The sequence below is a fragment of the Vidua macroura genome, chromosome Z (genome assembly GCF_024509145.1).
Source record: "Vidua macroura isolate BioBank_ID:100142 chromosome Z, ASM2450914v1, whole genome shotgun sequence".
Lineage (NCBI taxonomy): Eukaryota > Metazoa > Chordata > Aves > Passeriformes > Viduidae > Vidua > Vidua macroura.
Genome location: NC_071611.1, coordinates 43,570,547 through 43,589,133, shown reverse-complemented (window position 1 = coordinate 43,589,133; position 18,587 = coordinate 43,570,547). Strand labels below are relative to the sequence as shown.

General features: G+C 36.5%; 1 protein-coding gene and 1 long non-coding RNA gene across 3 annotated transcripts in view; one reads left to right on the top strand and one right to left on the bottom strand.

Moving 5' to 3' along the window:
* Nucleotides 1–18,587, bottom strand: part of LOC128821504 (uncharacterized) — an 80,490-nt gene that overhangs the window by 15,559 nt on the left and 46,344 nt on the right. The gene's annotated exons all lie outside the window — the stretch shown is intronic.
* Nucleotides 6,516–18,587, top strand: part of SLC27A6 (solute carrier family 27 member 6) — a 37,394-nt gene continuing 25,322 nt past the window's right edge. Inside the window, exons 1-3 of the mRNA XM_054002625.1 lie at nucleotides 6,516–7,429; nucleotides 15,371–15,577; nucleotides 17,681–17,839. Of these exons, the coding sequence (XP_053858600.1) occupies nucleotides 6,916–7,429; nucleotides 15,371–15,577; nucleotides 17,681–17,839 (880 nt within the window). The 5' untranslated portion in view covers nucleotides 6,516–6,915. The remainder of the gene's footprint in view (nucleotides 7,430–15,370; nucleotides 15,578–17,680; nucleotides 17,840–18,587) is intronic.

Genomic DNA, 18,587 nt, shown 5'->3' with positions numbered 1-18,587 from the left:
GGGGGAAAGGGGAATACCAGAAAAAAAGGGAAGCATAAAAGCATGTCAAACATTGCCTCAAGCATCAAAATTTGTACGTGCCGGAAAGAGTTATTAGCTATGTTATTAACACAACAATGCACCAAATCAATCCAGCAAGCTTAATACAAGATCACTTTGATTTAAAATCACATTGAACAGGATCTACAAAGAAGATGCTTGAGGAATGAGTCTCTTGTGCCACCAAATGACTGTGGTTTCAGGATTCAGTAATGCTGAAACGTTCAGAGAAGTACAAGTACCTGTAACTCTTAAGTACTTTAAATTCTTTTCTCCCTCTTCTGTTTTAAGTTGTTTCTTGGACTTTCAAAAGAGTAATTATCCTCTTTTCACTTCCACACCATAGAAAAGGAACATGTGAGAAGAAAGCTAAGAAAATGAGTCGAAGTTTTTGCTACTGAATTTAGAGAAGTCAGTATTTTTGCATATAGCTGAATCATATCAGATGGCAAAGTATTTCTGAAAATGTTGTTCCATATAGAGGACCTAAGTTCTTAAAACACAAGAGACAGTATCATAACTGGTAGTACAAGTACAGGGAAGTGCTTCTAGCAAGAAGAGGTCACAGGAATGAACTATTATTCCAGCTAACATTGATAATATTATTGCCACGGTCATCAGATAAAATTTCAAATGCAACCAAAGCACAAAACAATGAAAGCACAAATAAGGGGCAGATGTTTTCTGGCATACTGTTTAACTGCATTGCAAACATGAAAGCCCAGAAAGCAGAGGCAAGTTGAAAACTATCTTTTGTGTGCCTGAAGGCACAGAAAGCAGACACCCTGTGAAAGATGAATACAGCAGCCCTTTCACCTAGAAATTCAGCATGATAATGAAAACACTGAATACTTCCAACTGGTGCTTACTAAAAAAAAAAACCTGATCTGAAAGATACTTCTTTAAAAAAAAAAATCTTTTAAATTAAAATTTGTCTCCCTAGCACATACACACAAAGCAGAAGCAAACAATGGTTATGGTAGGCATCTAGCTCATATGTGATTTCTTAGAGAGTTACATATTTTTTAAGTTTTGCTCATGATTTTCATGCTATATCTGATCCATGCTATTTTGACACTGGCCAACATGCCAGAATCTTTCCCTGACAATCACTGGAAGATTTCTTCTAGACTCTTATGTCATCCTATTCCAAGCCAGCTAAGATTGTATAAAAGAATGCTTTTGTCATTTGACATGAAAAGAAAAAGGAATTGGGATACAATGCTCTGCACTGGTAGTCTAGAAAAATTTAAGAATAACAAAAAAATTAAGGTGTAGAACTTTCAAAAAATAAAGGTATTTTCAAATCACCCATAACATGAGTCAAGTTAAACTAGTGGTCAACAAAGTATCTATTTAAAGAATGTGAAAATGATAGCACTTTGTACTTAGGAGAGGTCTGTTTCCTTCTCTATTTCATTTCATGTCCTGTCTGGGGTTTCCCCACGCTTTCAAATCTTCTTGTTTACCTTACACCTTAGAAGACACCAGAATATTGTTTATAAAGGATTTATACTCAGATTCTACTTTTCATCTGTCTCTTATTTCATCTTTCTGTATGAACAATGACCTATTCTTTAGAGCCATGTAAAGTATGCATCCCTTTGACAGGTCAGTGCCGTGTTTTATACCTGATAAGCAGGAGCTGCGGAATGAGTAAAATCAAAACCACTGGTTTGCGATGATCAGACTACAATGTGAAATCCTTCTATATAATTATTTTATTTCAAATGTATAAGCTTGCTCAATTCACATCACTTCTGGATGACAGTGGGACTGAACCCCAACTCTATCTTTTCAGAGACTCACTGTTGTGAATTAACTCCATCAGCAGTCCACAGAATTGTTCTAAGAGTGAGAAAATTTGAATATTTCAGTATGCTTCTTTGGAAGCGTGTGGCTAAATTTACAGTTGCTAATGTATATGGCTCCTAGTAATAACACATTTTCATGAATTCAGGCAAAACTACAAATTTACCTGTAGAGCCTATTCAAAGCTAAATAAAATAAAAAATAAAACATGGGGGTCTTAAAATTATCTATCACATTAATAGTAAAGCTTTCTGTTAATAAAATTTCATCTACCAGAGATGATATTTCTTACATCTTTGAAAGGTTGCCACAAGTCTGTAGTGCTGACATGCTGTAGTGAATTACTTGAGACAAGGCACTTTATGTAATGTAAATATTTCAAATTAATGTCCTCACACAACTACAGAATAAACAAGTATTCCAAAATATTATAAAAATTATTTTTACTTTCCTACGGATTTGAATCCTAAATGTTTTCCTCTGATGAAAAGCTTCCATAATGTCTGGTCTGTGCCATGACAAACTTTACCTCCTCAGGTCTCTGTAATAACTGTAGTATGACTACACCATTCATTCTCCAAATTCCCATGGGACATTGTTAGTCAAGAGTTAGTTCTGTGTTACTAGGCTGTTTCAGCATTATGACTTGCTTACTGGCCACTCAGACATCAAATTATAGTTTGTTTATTACTTGTTTAATTTTAGATTTAAGATTTTAGACTTTGCTAGACATATATTTCACAGCTAACCTGTAGAAATTAATAGATACAATTACTTGGATATTATTGTTTTACTTTCATGGTAATGGAATCGAAGAGTGAGATGTGAAAATCTGAAAATTGCATTTTCAAGATATTTTTATTTTTTATTTAATAGTCTGGATTATATTTTAAAATAGAATATATATTTTAAATGCAATATGTATTTTGAAATATATTTATTTTGAAATATAAAAAAGGAAGAATTCAATTGTGGTGGACAATCTGCAAGACAATATTCAGAATATGATGCTATTTTCTTCCTCTTCCATATTACAGCATTCTGACAATCTGAAAAGCCAGGAATCTAAGTCATAGACTTTTTATCTTGAAGGAATTTCTATTTAATCTCTTTCTGTTGTAGATTTCAAAAATCTATTTCACATGAAAAAAAAAATCACTACTTTAAAATTACTTTAGTAAGAAATTAGAAAATAGCTGACACTTCAGAATTTATGCTATTATTTCCCCCAAGGGGACCCAAAAACTCCATATATCAAAAAAACCTTATTTAAAATAGCTTTCCCCCCTGCCCCCTAAATTGATACTTATGTCACTAAAATAGTCCAAGCAAATTCCCATGAGGATATTAGCCAGGTTCAGAGTTAATAAAATGTATGTACAGCGCCATATTGAGTTATTTGGATATTAAAAGGTACAAAGTGTCAAAATGGTAACATCAAAACTACAGGTTTTTATGCTAAAGAAGCATTTCTGTAATCTGTATTTTCTTGCAATATTGAGATTTTGGTACAGGGAAATGCTTTATCTAACCACATTAAAAAAAATACTTCCACATATGAGTTCCACCAGTAAAAAATTAAACTCCTTTAGATTTCACTATTGGGTCATAGCATACTCTCAGGCATCAAAATGTTTTCTGTTGAAGTGAAATTGAGCAGAATAATTACAGTGTACTAAATAATTCAGGGCTCAGTGGTTTGTCTGTGGTACAAGTTTATGCATCCTACATAATGTCAAAAGTAAATTAGATTCCAGCTCATGACATTTAACAATAACCTGATGAACAGGTAATTTCTCACTATATTTTTGCGGTTTTGTTTACTTTAAAACAAATGTCATTACATTTAAAATATGAGAACTTTCTAGGGTTTTTTTTTTGAGTTAAGCTTTGGAATAGTTTTACTTAAGGTTTCTTCACAATATGGATGTAGACTTGTAAGTACATGCTATGTTAGCAATTTTATTCTCATAGTAAGATACATTTTTTTCCCAGACAACTGTTTTTCCCAATAACTTATTCAATGTATATGGTAACTCATGTTCTCTTAACTGTTCATATGTTACATTCAACAACCCATGCATGCAGATAATTGCATGCATGATATGATATGAAGTAGTTGATATGAACTAATTAACAAGATATGAAGTGCTGATATGAAGTAGTTAACAAGAAAAAAATAATCTGAGCCATTCAAATTCTACACTGTTTACTTAAAAAAAAAACCCAAAAACCCAAAAAACCAAATGTGCTTGTATTTCTACTGGATTAAGAACCAAAACTATAGAGAGCAAAAATATTGAAGGTGAATTTAACTGATTTCTAACCCATCTCCTAACTTTAGGTGCTGGACCAGCTACCATTTCACTTAGCATAGAGTAGAAACTGTAGATCCTTATGTTGTTGTGGTGTGTTTTTGCTTTAAGTTCGCGTTTGCCCACTATTCTCCTCCCTAACCTCCTCCCCTCTCGAATTGCCAATCTCCCCAAGCCCTTCCCTAATTCCCTCCCTCCAAAGTTGTCAATCCTCCCTATCCCTACCCCTTTCTCCAGAATGTTCCTGGTCAATCCTCCCTGTCCCTATCCTTTTTTCCAGAGTGTTCCTGTCTATCTTGTAGTGTTCAATACCCCATTTGTTACTTTGTATTATTCCCCTCCCCTGCTCTCTCTGATAGGTTTATAGAATGTTAGTACTGCCCTAGACTCCTCCCCTGCCATGCCCTCATTGGTTGGTTGCCCTATGCCCCATAAATTGTTGTATAAAAACCTCTGCATACCCTCTAAGTCTTGTCTTGGGGTCCCAGGTCTTGGGGGGTCTCGGATCCTCATGTCATCCACCTAATAAATCCATCCAGTTATCTCCCAAGACCCGTGTCGTTGTTATCTATTCCTGCACCAGACCAAGTGATAACTGGGAATAGCAGAGATCACAGGGGGAAGGTCATGCCCCTGCCATCGCTGCCTAGCATGCTACGACAGCACGTGCTGCGACATTATGTTTTAATCTGTAACTGTTTGTGTAACCATCAAATCAAGCGACTAAAAGGGGCTTAAGCTGTAAAGTTAGGCATGTGGCTTGACTAAATAACCTAGTTTAGGGACATTGTAAGAGATTAATCCAATATCCCTATTCTGGCACAGGCAGGTTTGAATCCAATTCCAGCATGGCTTCACCTGAGTTATGTGACTTTTCCATTGCCTATTGATATTTCCTGGTGTGTCTTACCTGTTTGTAACAGACCAGAAAATTACTGGAAAATAACTTATGCATTAGAGAATTTTCCTGTCTCCCTTCAGGAGGATATAAGAAGTAAGCTATTGCTCACGTTTGCAAGAACCTTGGATACTGAGTAAAGAGGATCAATATAATTTCTATATAGAATTAACAGGAAAAGGGACAATTCAGAGACCACAAACCTACAACTTTTATTAGAAACTGCGTATTACAGAATACCAGAGTCTTTATGTTAAGGTCTTGCTCATCATTTCAGCTCTTGGGGAATTAGCAGCACTGATAACATCCAAGACACAAAATTCTTCCTCTCTGTTCAGGTGACATGTGGCAACATACTAATCATTAGTCACTTTAGTAAATGCAGTGTTGCCTGGCTGATTTTTAGCTCACAGCACAGTATATTTAAAATACATCTCTCTTATCCACAGCCCATTCTGTATTTAGTTTACTTTTGTGCTCTATCAATTACCTATTGCTTCTCCTCTCACTCTTATCCATATGCCAAGAGCTTTTCTTTGACCTGAGCTGCCGTATCTCCTGCTTTCTTTCCGGCTTCTTCAAAGCAATCTTTGCAAACAAGAGTATCTGTCAACTTCTATCTTCCTTCAAATCATAAGTATGCATCTTCTTTATGAGTCACGGCGTTTCCCTTTATTCATTATTTATGCACATTTCTATAGCAGTTAACAACAGCCAAACTCCAGTCAGTCAAATAACTACTGTGAGTTTTTGTATGTTAAGCACAGGTAAATGCAGCATTTAGTCTGCCTATTAGTTACTTTGAAGAAATTTTAAATACTGGCCCTTTAAGTTATCTCCACCTAAGAAAATTAAGCTAGAACTCTCTATTCTCACATGTCCTTCTGGAAGAAGGGATTCTGAAATCACCTGAAAACCTAAGTATTTCTTTCTTCCTGTAAATTTACAGCTAGCTAGGACAGAACATACACACTTACTGCACTTTGCAAGTAAGGAACACTAGAGTATCGATAAAAACCTGTCAGCCTACTGACAGTAGCGCCTTTAAAGAGGCATGAAATCTACTAATAATCTAGTTTTGCACTATTTAATTTGCTTGAATTTGTTTTCAATGCATGTCCAGTCAGCGTTCATATAACAGACCTGTGTCTGTACATTCTTAATGTAATGAGGCCTCGATCTCAGTGGTAAAACAGGAAAAAACAGAACTAGAAAGAGCTGGAAATACAACTCAGCTCTTCAGGTGTCGTCTCTCCTCCAGTCCTTCGGGGCCAAGCCTGAGGGCGGGCCTGAGCTTCGGGGATCAACGAGTCCCCGACTCCGCGGGGCGGGGCGGGAGCGGCCGGCAGGAGCCACCTGCCCCCAGCACCTCCCACCGCTCTCCCCCGGGACCGCGCCCAGAGCTCGCTCAGCCGCCGCCGCCTTCTCCGGGAGCCAACCTCGGGCTGCGGCCGCCCGGCGGGGGTGAGCGAGAGCTCGCACCTTATGCAACCGGCTCAGGGAGCGGCCGCCGCCTCGCCGGCAGGAGCAGCCCGGCGCTGTGCGTGAGTCCCGGGGCCGAGGGGGGAGAAGGTGTCCGGCCTCAGCCGTGCGCGGGCGGTGCAGGCACTCCCGCCCCTCTCCCGCCGGGCCGTCCCGCAGGTGAGGCGAGGCTGAGGCGGGCGGGGGCTCCGGCCGTGCCGTGCCGTGCCGTGCCGTGCCGTCGGAGCTCCCTGTCTCCCTTGCTCCCGAGCGGTGTTGGTCCGGGCATCCCGCTGCGGAGGAGGTGAGGGCGGGAAGAGCCTCAGCCCGTGCTGTCCTTCGCCTCCGCACCCTGCCCGGCCGTGTGCCTGGCGGCCCGGCTGCGGGGAGATGCGTGGCTGGGACGACCTTTACCCGCTCCCAGTGCCGTCCTCCTGGGTACCGGGGGTTGCTGTCGGGATTCTTTCCTTGCACTTCATCCAGAAACTCCTCTTCCCCTACTTCTGGGCCGACCTGAGATACCTGCTCAAAGTGTTGACCTATGGGCTGAGAATGGAGATGTACCGGCTGCAGGGGAGGGTTGTCACCATCCTGGACAAGTTTGTGAAGCTGGCAGAGAAGCAGCCCCACAAACCATTCCTCATCTATGAAGGCACTGTTCACACCTACAGAGATGTGGACCGGAGGAGTAACAGGATAGCACAGGTCTTCCTGCAGCATGAGGCTCTGAAGAAGGGAGACACGGTGGCCTTGCTGATGGGGAACGAGCCAGACTTCATCCACGTGTGGTTCGGACTGGGCAAATTGGGCTGTGTGGTGGCGTTCCTCAACTTCAATGTCCGCTTCAGATCTCTCCTGCACTGTGTCAGTAGCTGTGAACCCAAGATATTGGTTGTGGGAGCAGGTAGGGTATACTACCCATTCCTACCTCCAAAGCTTTTAATGTCATATCTCCCACATACCTGGCCCTCCTGATCGTTTGTTGGAAACCTGATTTAGAAATGTTCACAAAATGAAAGAAACACGGAGCTGGTGGGGGCTTCAAGATGTCATAAAGCTTCAGCCTCTCAGGCAGAATCAATTATATCCCTGCTTTGTGAACATCCATTTAAGCTTTTCTTAAAAAATGTGTATTGCAGGAGAGTTTTCGAGATCTAAGTACAGCCTGTTCCAAGTGTTTGTGTCAGTAAAAGTGTCTCTGAAAGCATTAAAATTATTCCTGTTAAGAATAATTTTCCATTACTTCTCAAATAGTCAAATTTAATCTTACTTAAGTAATGTAATTTATTCTCTTGTATTATCTGCCCATCCTTCTACTGATCAAACACACTGCAAAACTGGAAGGTCTAAATTTGGACTGCAGAGACTCTGCTGTTCAACTGTTTGCAGAGGTATGACAGTTTTCCAAGAATAAAGTTTCAGGAGTAGAGTACGTAGGAGGTTGATTCATAATAACAATCTTACTCTTGGTATTGGATTGTAGAAGAGATTGCTGTGTTTGAATAGGTATGGTATGGTGTGTGTGGTGCAGCTTTCTGGAGTATTACATTTTTATTGAATGATTCAAAAGAATTTAAAATCTTGTTATAGGCATACTAGGCATTGTACATTCAAATTGGGCTTAATTAGATAGATGTATAAACTGAAGACAGATCCAAAACATAAACTTGCCAAAAACTCATTTATAATGAAGTGAAAGTGAACCTGCAAGGCTCAAAGACTACACAGAAGCTTGACACTTGTTTGGAAGAAAATATATCTAAATATTGCATATTAATGTTGTCCCAGCTCTTTAAAAATATTGTTTCAAGTCTCCTTTGCCTTTTTTCTGTTGCACACCTTCTTGCTTTACTGCTGCTACACAAGTTGTGGGGTTTTACACCCATGACACCTAAATGATACAATTTTCTTCCATCTGTTCTCTGCTGCTATGAAGTTGTGTTTTCAAAAATGCATTTAAGATTTTTCCCTTACATATTTTTAAATTATGAATCTTCTCATTCTGATTCTATATGGTTTGCTAGTTTAAGATGTCTGGTAATTAAATGAAGCCAATGAAACTAAAGCCAATTTAAATATAATCCAAATACATGATAACAAGGCTTCTGAACTGACAGCTTCTCATTATGCTTTCTTAATTTTTAAAAAGTTTAGCTCCTTTTTATGAATATGTACTTTTGAGCGTATGGATTGAGGAAGGGAATTAATGTTCAGGAACTTCGTGCTTATTGACTGCAAAAAGGGAGAAACTTTGGATCAAAGCTTCTATCTGAGAGATGTTTTTATTTAAGTTAGGGGTAACTAATGGATGAAAAAAGCATTTGCCGAGCAGGGTTAGGAATTGTGTTTCTCTGCTCTTCATTTGCTACCAGCAGCTGATAGTAAGAGCAACTGTGTTGAACTAGGTTCTTCTGGGAATCTGCCTCTGCTCACAAGGGAAGAGCTGTGTGCAGACAGCTGATACAACAGAAATACCAACAAATTAGTTTCTCAGCTGGTATTTTACATTTTGGGCTTCTTATTTTATTAATGGTTTTTAGTCTCTGCTGTAAGTCTGCCAGTCCCGTGAGCCTTCTCAGTATTTATCTTTGAGACTTACAGGCTCTTTTTTATTTTTATCTATGAAAGAAGTTAAAGCTGCTAGGTCCTCACCTACTGACCACATCATACAGGAGCCTCTTAAAAAGGAGTCCAGATTTGGCAACTGAAAGTTTATACACAGACCAGTGACTGTGAGGCCTAACTCATACCACTCTTGAAAGAAATGTATTGAATCTAATTATTATAGGTAATAGTTTCCCCCTAATGTTTATAAAAATTGCAGAGCAGTGTTTAACACTGGGGTTGCACAGTCAGTTACATAATTCTTAGAGGTCTATTAAACATCTTTTCATACAGTGTTATTGTTAGTATCAAGGGATTCTTCTTCATCAATAGACATGAGTTGTTAATTTTCCTCCTGTGGCACCATTTTCACAGAAGTGTGGATAGTTTGAACATGGTATATTTTTTTTTCTAAGTATTTACACTAAAACCAATCCACTTGTGGTCTAATATTTATCATTGCCATAGACAAGCATTGTGTCTGGCAATTAAGACCTTTTTTTTTTTTAAATCAGAGAATAGTATGTAATGGCAGTATTTTTGGATAGTGAAATTCTTTTTAAAAATTTATAGATTTTACACCCTCCACAAAGGAATGCAAGTTGACTTAGCATTTCTATTTCTTGCAATAGTTACAAACTATATCTTCCGTGTTTTGGATTACCTTTGGTCTTATTCATAGACTGCAGCACGGGAGAAATTATCCCCTTAACAATTTGACTGCCTGTGTTCAGCAAGACCAAATTTGCTCTTGAAATTATTGTCTGTAATAGCACATTAGAACAGGAACCTGTGTACAGGTTCTACTGTTATATCTTATTATAAATCTAGTTAATATTAAGATTTCTTTTATGCTGAAGGGAACCTTCAGCTGCTGTCTGAAACAATTCCCACTGATGATTGTTTGTGGCAAAATCTTCCCTGCTCAGAATGGTATGTAGCCTCCTTTTGTGTGAGATTATTGCATCTTGAAGCTTTTTTGTACCTCATTTTCAAAAACACTTGTATTTTTTACAAATGTGATACTTCCATACAATTAGGCTTAATACTATTTATGGTTGCATTGTCTTTCATACCTTGTTCCATTTTTCAGGGTGCCTCTTATAAGATCACTTTCATATGCCATTTTTTACTCCTGACTTTTGTTGTGTGCCTGCATATTTGTCAGGCATTGTGGTTTGGTAAACCCATCCAATTAGTATCTTGTCTTTGCTTCAGCACTTGGAATCAGACTTTCTTCTGTTCTGACATTCTCTCTCTCATACTTGGATTGCTTTTTCTAAATTTAGTTCAGAGTGTTTCAGTAGTATCTAATTTTTGTGGGTTTGATTTTGCCTTAATGTATTCTATGAACTCAGCAACTGAATGTTTTATTCTTAAGCCCCAAATATGATATAAAAACTTAAAGGTTTTTTCCTCTTGTTGGTTTCTTATATGAAATGGCTATCTCTAAAAGTGTGGGGTTTTTTTTCTATGACACTGATGCTCTTTTAATTAATTTAGTGCAATCAAGTAAATTTTTTGTCTTCTCATCCAGGCTCTGGCTAAAAGGCAAATATAGATTCTATTACTTGCCAGTATTTAGTCTTTCTGTTCCTTTCCAGTAATTCCATTTGCCGTGGTGTCAGAGAGAGAGTTTTTTACTTTAACTACTGTCATTTGTCTGCTATGTTCCCAGAGTACTTAGCTCTTGCTTTAATTTGTTGCTTCACCTTTTCACACTTCCATGCCCAGAAACATTTTCTCCCACCACTCCCATTTTGGGGAATGTTTCTTGAAAAAGATTCAAAAGCTAGAGTTTTAAACTGCATTTTAAATAAAACAGTAGTTAACTAATTTGTAAGTCAATGAGGAACTTGTAAAAGAGAAAGAAAGAAACTGTATGCTCTTCTCTTTCAAAAGCTGTTCATTCTTACTAAATGTTACCAGACTATGCCACCCTTAATTGATTAAAAGCTGCTGGTTAAACAGAGGAAGTAAGGCACTGCTTAAAATGAAGACAAGTTTTAAGGCACTATGTCCTTTTTGGCGAATATTCCTATTGATTGAAGACTTGCTTGAAGAAGGGATTATATTGTATGTGTTCTATTATTGTATCTATAGCAGTATCTGTATAGCAATACTACTAAACAACACATACAGTTTAGTGACCCACCAGAAATGCACAAATAGAATTTATTTGCCAGGGCATCTCTAGTCTGTTCCTATTGGGAAGAGTTCAGCCCAGAGCAGGACATCCCAGTTTGCCATCATGGCTTCTGATGCAAGGATTCAGCTGTTAAAGGATTGCTTTCTAAACTCCATGAGATTGATTTACATCAGTCCTGATAACAAAGGCTATTAAGGGAGTGTACATGCTGCATGGACACGTGTGGGCAGCCTGCTCTGCATGGCTCTGCTTGAGCAGGGTGATCGGATTGAGGTGACCTCCAGAGGCCCCTTCTATTCACAGCCATCTTGTGATTTTGCAGTTCTGTACAGAGGTACATCTCCGAGGTGTATTGCATTTTTCTGGACAGAAGTTTTTGCTCTTGGGGCACTAGCAGTGCTTTCTGCTGCTGTTGAGTGTATTCTGAGCTAGACAGAAGTATGTCTATATCCTGGAGAAAGAGAGTAAGCAATGTATTTTTTGTATTTGTAAATTAAGGTCATTTGATGTTACATACAAGCAGAAGTCTCATCCATCATGTTAGTCTCTGGATGAAAAAAATAATGGATTCTATTGAAACAACCTTTTCTTATACATTTGGAATAAAAAGCAATTTAGACCTAAACATTTAGTACAAGAGGACCGTAGAAAACCTGTGGAAGACACCTGCTCTGTTAGACACCATATCTCTTTGATCACTTCCTCTTACTCTAGTGCGTCTTGTCCCAGATGGTCTTTGAGGGGGAAAAAAGAGCTGAGTGTTATTTGCAAGGTGATTTATATTTTGTTACCTTTTACTGCCTTCAGTGGCAATTCAAGATACCAGCACTGATCCTGAGCCACAGCTGACTTTGCTACTATTACTACTTTGTGAAAAGCTGAGTCACTTGGGGGATCAAGTACAAGTAACAATTACTTTCTGAGGCCAGACAGTGTGGGGAAGAGTCCAGACTTGATATAACTTCCTGAGTGTATCAGCCAGGGTACACATCAAAGTTATGTAAGAACCATTTCATGGCGTTTTCTTTCTGAGTAACTTTCTGTTCAGTACAAACTGATCTCATAATCTAATGTATTCCTTTCATCAGCGTGGGACTGTGTCCTTGCCAACAGCTTGCGTGATCTCTCTTCTAGAAAATAACAAAAAACCTTTGTGCAACTAGAAGCCTAGGACAGTAGTTCAAAACATATTTTCCTTGCTTTCTCAAAAGATGTAACTGAGTTATGTATTCATGCGAATATAAAGTAACAGTTTCACAAACTTTTACTGAATAATGCTTTAAAAGTAAGAGGAGAAAAAAAGCAAACAAAAGCAGAAAAACATATCCATCCTGATCAATTCCAGATATTTTTTTTCCTGGTAGGAGCCAAATAATTTGCAAATGGCAAACGTTTGTATACAAGCAATGTAAATGGCACAGATGGAAATTGCCAAATTTTGTATGAGGAGACATTCTCCCAAAACAAGTAACCCAAAATCTGAATATACTTCCATAGCATAAAAAATAAATAAGAATTATTTGAGTAAAACTCCAAGTTTAAATAGCAGAATTGCTTTACTGTAATTGCTTTTCTATATGAAGTGCACACAGAAGGTACCTCTAGAAATATACAGATTATAGCTTTACAAGTGGGCTGTGTCTTCCTGACAGGTGGAAAAGATGATATGTAAAGACTAGACAGCCCTACACAATGTCTGGTACAGAAATTTTCTGTTTGGGGAACAAAATGTTAGTTGACCATCATTAGAATTATTATTTGGAAATATGTTAGTACAACTAGAGTCATCTCCAAACATCCCATCTCATGTATGTTCCAAAAGTAATTTTCAGTTTCTGGCACTTTGAATACAGCTGTTTTAACTTACCTTTTTTTACTCAGGAAATAATTGATTGTTTCTACTGTTCTGTGCTATCTACTGAGGCATTTTTTTAATGATAACTTTTGATTACAAGCTGTTCACGTATTGTTCCAAGTACTAGATTTCTGAGCACAGAAGAAAAATTATGGTGTCTAATCATTTAATTGTTGAATAGTAGTAAAAAGCTCCAGAGCCATTGGTTTTAAGAGTAAGTGTTTGGACAAAAAATTGAGAGTGTGTATGCTTAATATGATGATTAATCTTAATGTTTTGGGTAAATATGTTTCAGTCTGTTAAAAGGGAAATGTGTCCTCATGTCATTCTTGACTCTTAAATGAGTGTGTCTGCAGGGTTGAAATTAATAGTTCCCATCTTTCTTCCTTTGATGCATGAAAAAGGGAAAAAAGAAAAAGAAGCAAATCCTCTTCTTTTTGACAGACTTGCATTGTAGATTAAGCCAGTGCATTAATAAAGAATGGCAGAGAATGCTATATTCTCTTACTATATTTGAAAACAGAAATAGAACTCCAGCTACTTCCAACACCTCTATTTCTTCTGCTAGGTTCTACACAAGTTATCCTTAGTATATTTGAGAGACATACATGTATAATAGGAAGACAAAAATCAGTTTAAGAAAATAATATGTATTATTACATATAGTTATTCCATCACACTGGGTTTATTAATACGTGTTAGAAATTGTACATTATTGCTCAAAAATATGCAATAATTCCATAATACCACAGCTAGACAGAATTAATATGCCAATGAACCTTGGCATTCATGGCATCAGGTTTCCTGCAGTTAATACTACTGTTCTTGACATTATTTTCTATTCAAAATTTTTCACTGTTGCTGTCTATAGTGGGACTGTACTCCAATGATTCAAACAGGATGCTATCAGTCTTTCAGATTTTTAAAATTATTTGTGTGATTGCTTCCTGAATTATTCTGCAGTACTACAAGGTTAGAAAACAAAATTTTTAACATTGCACGATGTCAGATCTATTTGCTAAATGTTCATAAAATATATAAAACTTGTACTCTGTAAGCTTTAGGTTTGTAAAACATGTTTAGTTGATTATAGTAGGTTGTATATCTGTAATAGCAATTGTATGTTATTAATTAAAATAACTACATCAGTCTGTCATTATTAAAGCAGCTTTCTAAAATATTAAAAATCTTCAGTTGTTTTGGCATAAAATTTATGCATATGGTATCCATATTTTATATTTGTGAAGTGAGTTTGGAGTTGACATCAGGGTTTCAAATGCTGGCTCTGGCAATGCCTCATTGTGAGGCTCTGGGTGAGTCATGTCAACTTTGTTTATTCAAGTTATTCAACTTTGTTTATTCAAAGTTTGCTCAACTTTATTTATTATAAAAACTGAGATAATAAAATAAATTTATACCCACAGGTATATTTGTAAGATTAATTACTTAGACTGAGATGCATCAAAGCCCTTAGTTGTAAATGAGTTCTATTGGAAACAGTATTGTTCCTGCTCTTGGTATGTTTCCTAGAATAGGACTTTAATGACTGTGCAGTCTTCTGAGAAAGTGACATTGTAAAAATGCTTCAAAATATAAATACCAAATAGATTATTAGAGGATTGGCATCTCTACATATTTTCTTTTTTATTTATTCTGAGAAATACTTTTTTATTTACTCTTCTCTCATTGTTTCTTTCCTGATAAGTAAGCAGAATAAAACTTAGTTAAACTGCTGTTTCTTTTTAAATTAGTTACTTCTGAAAAAAAATTAGTTACTTTTGAAAAAAAAATAGTTCTCCATAGGAGATTGCTGTTGAGGGTATCTGAGGAAACATGTACTGTAATTATTAGTTATTTATATATCTGGCTCCATGAATTTCTTCAAGATTTATTTGAAATTGAAACTTAACCACATTTCATTCTGGTCTTAACAATGACTAATGGTTACCTAAAATCATGTGGACAGTAGGAGCTAGGAATCAAGGCACACAAGTTTGCCTTGAGAGCTAGTTGACCATTCAATTATGTGGGATCAGCAGTATTTTTAGCATATTATAGCTTGTTTTCAGTGGATTTTCATTCTAGTTCATTGTTATTTTATTGAATCTGTATCCATTGAGGTGACTTGCATTTCTCTTTCTATTATAAAAAGTAAAACTTTAAGAGGAAAAATACTTTATTCTCTAGTTTTTAAGAAGGCATAATCGAATTAACATTATACCATGTTAATTTTTAAGATTTGCTTGGGACATTGGAAGAAATTCTTCCTAAACTTCAGAAGGATGTTAGTGTTTGGATAATGGCCAAGGACTCCACGTTTCCAAATGTGCATACCCTTTTAGATAAAATAGAAGCTGCATCTGAAGACCCTGTTCCAGTTAATCGATGCTCTGCCAACAACCTCAAGTCAGCTGTTTTATATATATTTACTTCGGGAACAACAGGTACAGATCTTCTAAAGAGTCCATATTTTCCTTCAGCTTTCATCTAGAAACTTGATTTTTCTGAAACTCTAGTATCTCAATAGCAAAATGTCATGTTTCTCATCTGGAAGTATTACTATAGAAAACTGCCCATATTTCTTGTGTGTCTATTCGGTGGTTTACTGGTTTCTCTTCTTTATTTTTTACTGCCACATTGTACAAATACCATGAGAGACTTTACCTCTTATTACTTCACAGCTAAGGTGTTTATGAAACATTGCTTTTTTGGTCAGTTTACAATCATAGTAGATAGTATTTTGTGACCACATAACACTGCCTAGTTAAAGTAATTAAGATTTTTACCTAGAACTTTAAAAAAGAATCTTGAAACACACAAATAGACATTTGTTTTTCTTTCATTAAGTCATGTTTTATGCAGGTCACTGTAGAGACAGAAAATAGGATTAAGTTACTAGCCTTTTAGTTTAGAAACAGATGTCTGAATTGTGCTCCAGCAGCTAAGAAGCTAAGACTTAAAAAAAACTGATCGCTGACATGAAAGGCAGCATTGTTTTTAAGAGGAGTGGATTGGCATTCTCATTCAATTCAGCACAACAGTTTTAGCCACATGAAGATTGAAAATGCTTATGTGGTTTGAGGCTTTGTTCCTTCATACAAATAATAATTTAATTCATTTGCTTCAGGTTCTCAGGAAAAATTAGGAAATGAGAACATCAATCTCCAATAAAAAGGTTAGGAAGTTATAAATATTGTCAAGAGGTGAGATTTTATCTGTAATACTACTAATAGAAATATGCTTAAACTTGCTTGTTAAGAGTTGGGAGTTAAATTAGCTAAAAAAAATTTACAGAATTATCCAAGTAGGATGATTTTGTTCTTACAGTTAGAGTCAGAGTATCTGTGTGAAGTCTCAAGTTTCAGTTATCTATAATTTAAAATCTCTTTGAAATTTTATCTGAAATACATAAATATACATTGAATTTCTATTATGTACTATGTAACTAAAATCATAAGGTTTGTTTAGTCTGAAGAGTATGGAATAACTAATTTTGACTTACTGAACATTTTCACATGTTTTGACTGATAATCTTAGTTAAAAGAAAGGAGTATTTTGCACAGTCTGTAGTAATCTCTCTGTAAAGGCAGAAGTAAAAACTCAAGACTGTAGAAAATTTCTTGCTATAAGCAATTTACTGGCAACCTAGGCATATTCCCTTTTCACTTTAGTGTAGAAAAGTGGAATAGCCTGGAGGGTAGCTTGACTCCACAGATTATACTGGCAGCTCTAGCTAAGTCTTCAAATGAACAATAGCTTTACAAGAATAGGTGAGAAAACTTTATGAATCATTACATTTTTTGAAGTATTGAACTGTTCTCACTGTTCATCATCACCCTGACTCAGACTGAAATTTGTGTGTGTGTTTGAGAACATATGTATTATGCAAGATCACATCCCCTACTTGGATTAATAGGTACAAGAGTAGTAGCACAAGAAGCCCTTGCCTGTGAGTCTGCATGTTGCTGAAGAAAAGTGCTGTGCTGAACTTGAAGGAGCTCATTCAAAGGAACCTAACTGATGTGGTCTTCTCACTAATTTTTTCTTTTTTTTAAATTTGTCATAGACTGTGTAGAGTTCTAAAACAAATTGATATATGATTCTTAATCTCCTACTGTGTGGCCTACTCCATGTAGATCCCATACCTTTCTTATTTACCTTACAATCACTGTGACTCTTGCCTTAAGATCTGGTGTGATACCTCTTTATGTTAAAAGAAATTCATATCTACAGTAAATATTTTGTCCCTTCTTGCTTTATATAATTTCCTAGCAGCAAACCCATGAGTTTCTTCATGTTTCCACTTATTTGAATGGACGTGACATCAAACTAAATAGCAAAGAGACGAGGTTATAAACTGGCTAATCTTTATGTGTATATAAATGTGCAATATTGTATTAAACAGACAATTGTCTATTTATGGCCTTCTAAAAAGATGGTTGACAATTTGGTTACAGAAGTAAGAATTGACCCTTATAATTTTAGAGACTTTATACATAGATTCCCTTTAAGAAATGCTTTAATGCATTATTTTGATTTTATTACAGGTCTTCCAAAGGCAGCAGTCATTAGTCATTTACAGATTCTTAAAGGAGCTGCTGGACTGTGGGCTTTTGGTGTTTCTTCAGAAGACATCATTTATATTACTCTGCCTCTTTATCACAGTGCAGCTTCTCTTCTTGGCATTGGTGGATGCATTCAGCTGGGTAAGGCTTGTTTGCTTTTGTTGTTAATAGAGAATTAATTATTATAAAAATGTATAAAACATGCTTAGATTCACTATCCCTAGGGAAGCTAATGCTTTGCTCAAATTCAGTGAGTAGTCTTTTTTGGAATAGTTGTGTATTTTGGGGAGAGGGGATGTTTTGTACTAACAAGGGATCTTTACAAGCTCTCTCTGTGGAGAAGAATTAGTTATTGTAATTTGCATCACAAATTTTTTGACTTCTTTATATTTAGGTCAACAGGAAGTTAAGGACATATGCAGTATTTTGGCAGCGTGTATGGTGCATTACTGAATGTATGACTAAGCATTGTATAGAATTAAAATGTATTTGGTGAACTTAAAATATTGACAAATACATTGACTACTACAGATTGTACAAGCTTTTTCATACATTTTTAAATCCCATATAACTTTTTGTGCATTTGATTTGTATAGTGTTTTGACACTGGCAATAAATCAAATGTATTACTGAGACAATATAGGTGTCCTCAATGACTCTTTTATAAAAGATTTATTTGGAACTCCATGGCAAATACTTTGTTTCCTTATGCATCAAGTTCAAGTCAGAACAAGGGAAAGATCCTTGTATTATGGGTTAATTCTGTCTGAATCTGCATTAATTAATACTTTCTTGAGAAATAAGGCTTCAGTGATACCCACATGATTTACTAATCAGCCTGAATCTTTTGGGTGTTTTCAGCTAAAAGCTTGAACACAAGAGTTCAGGT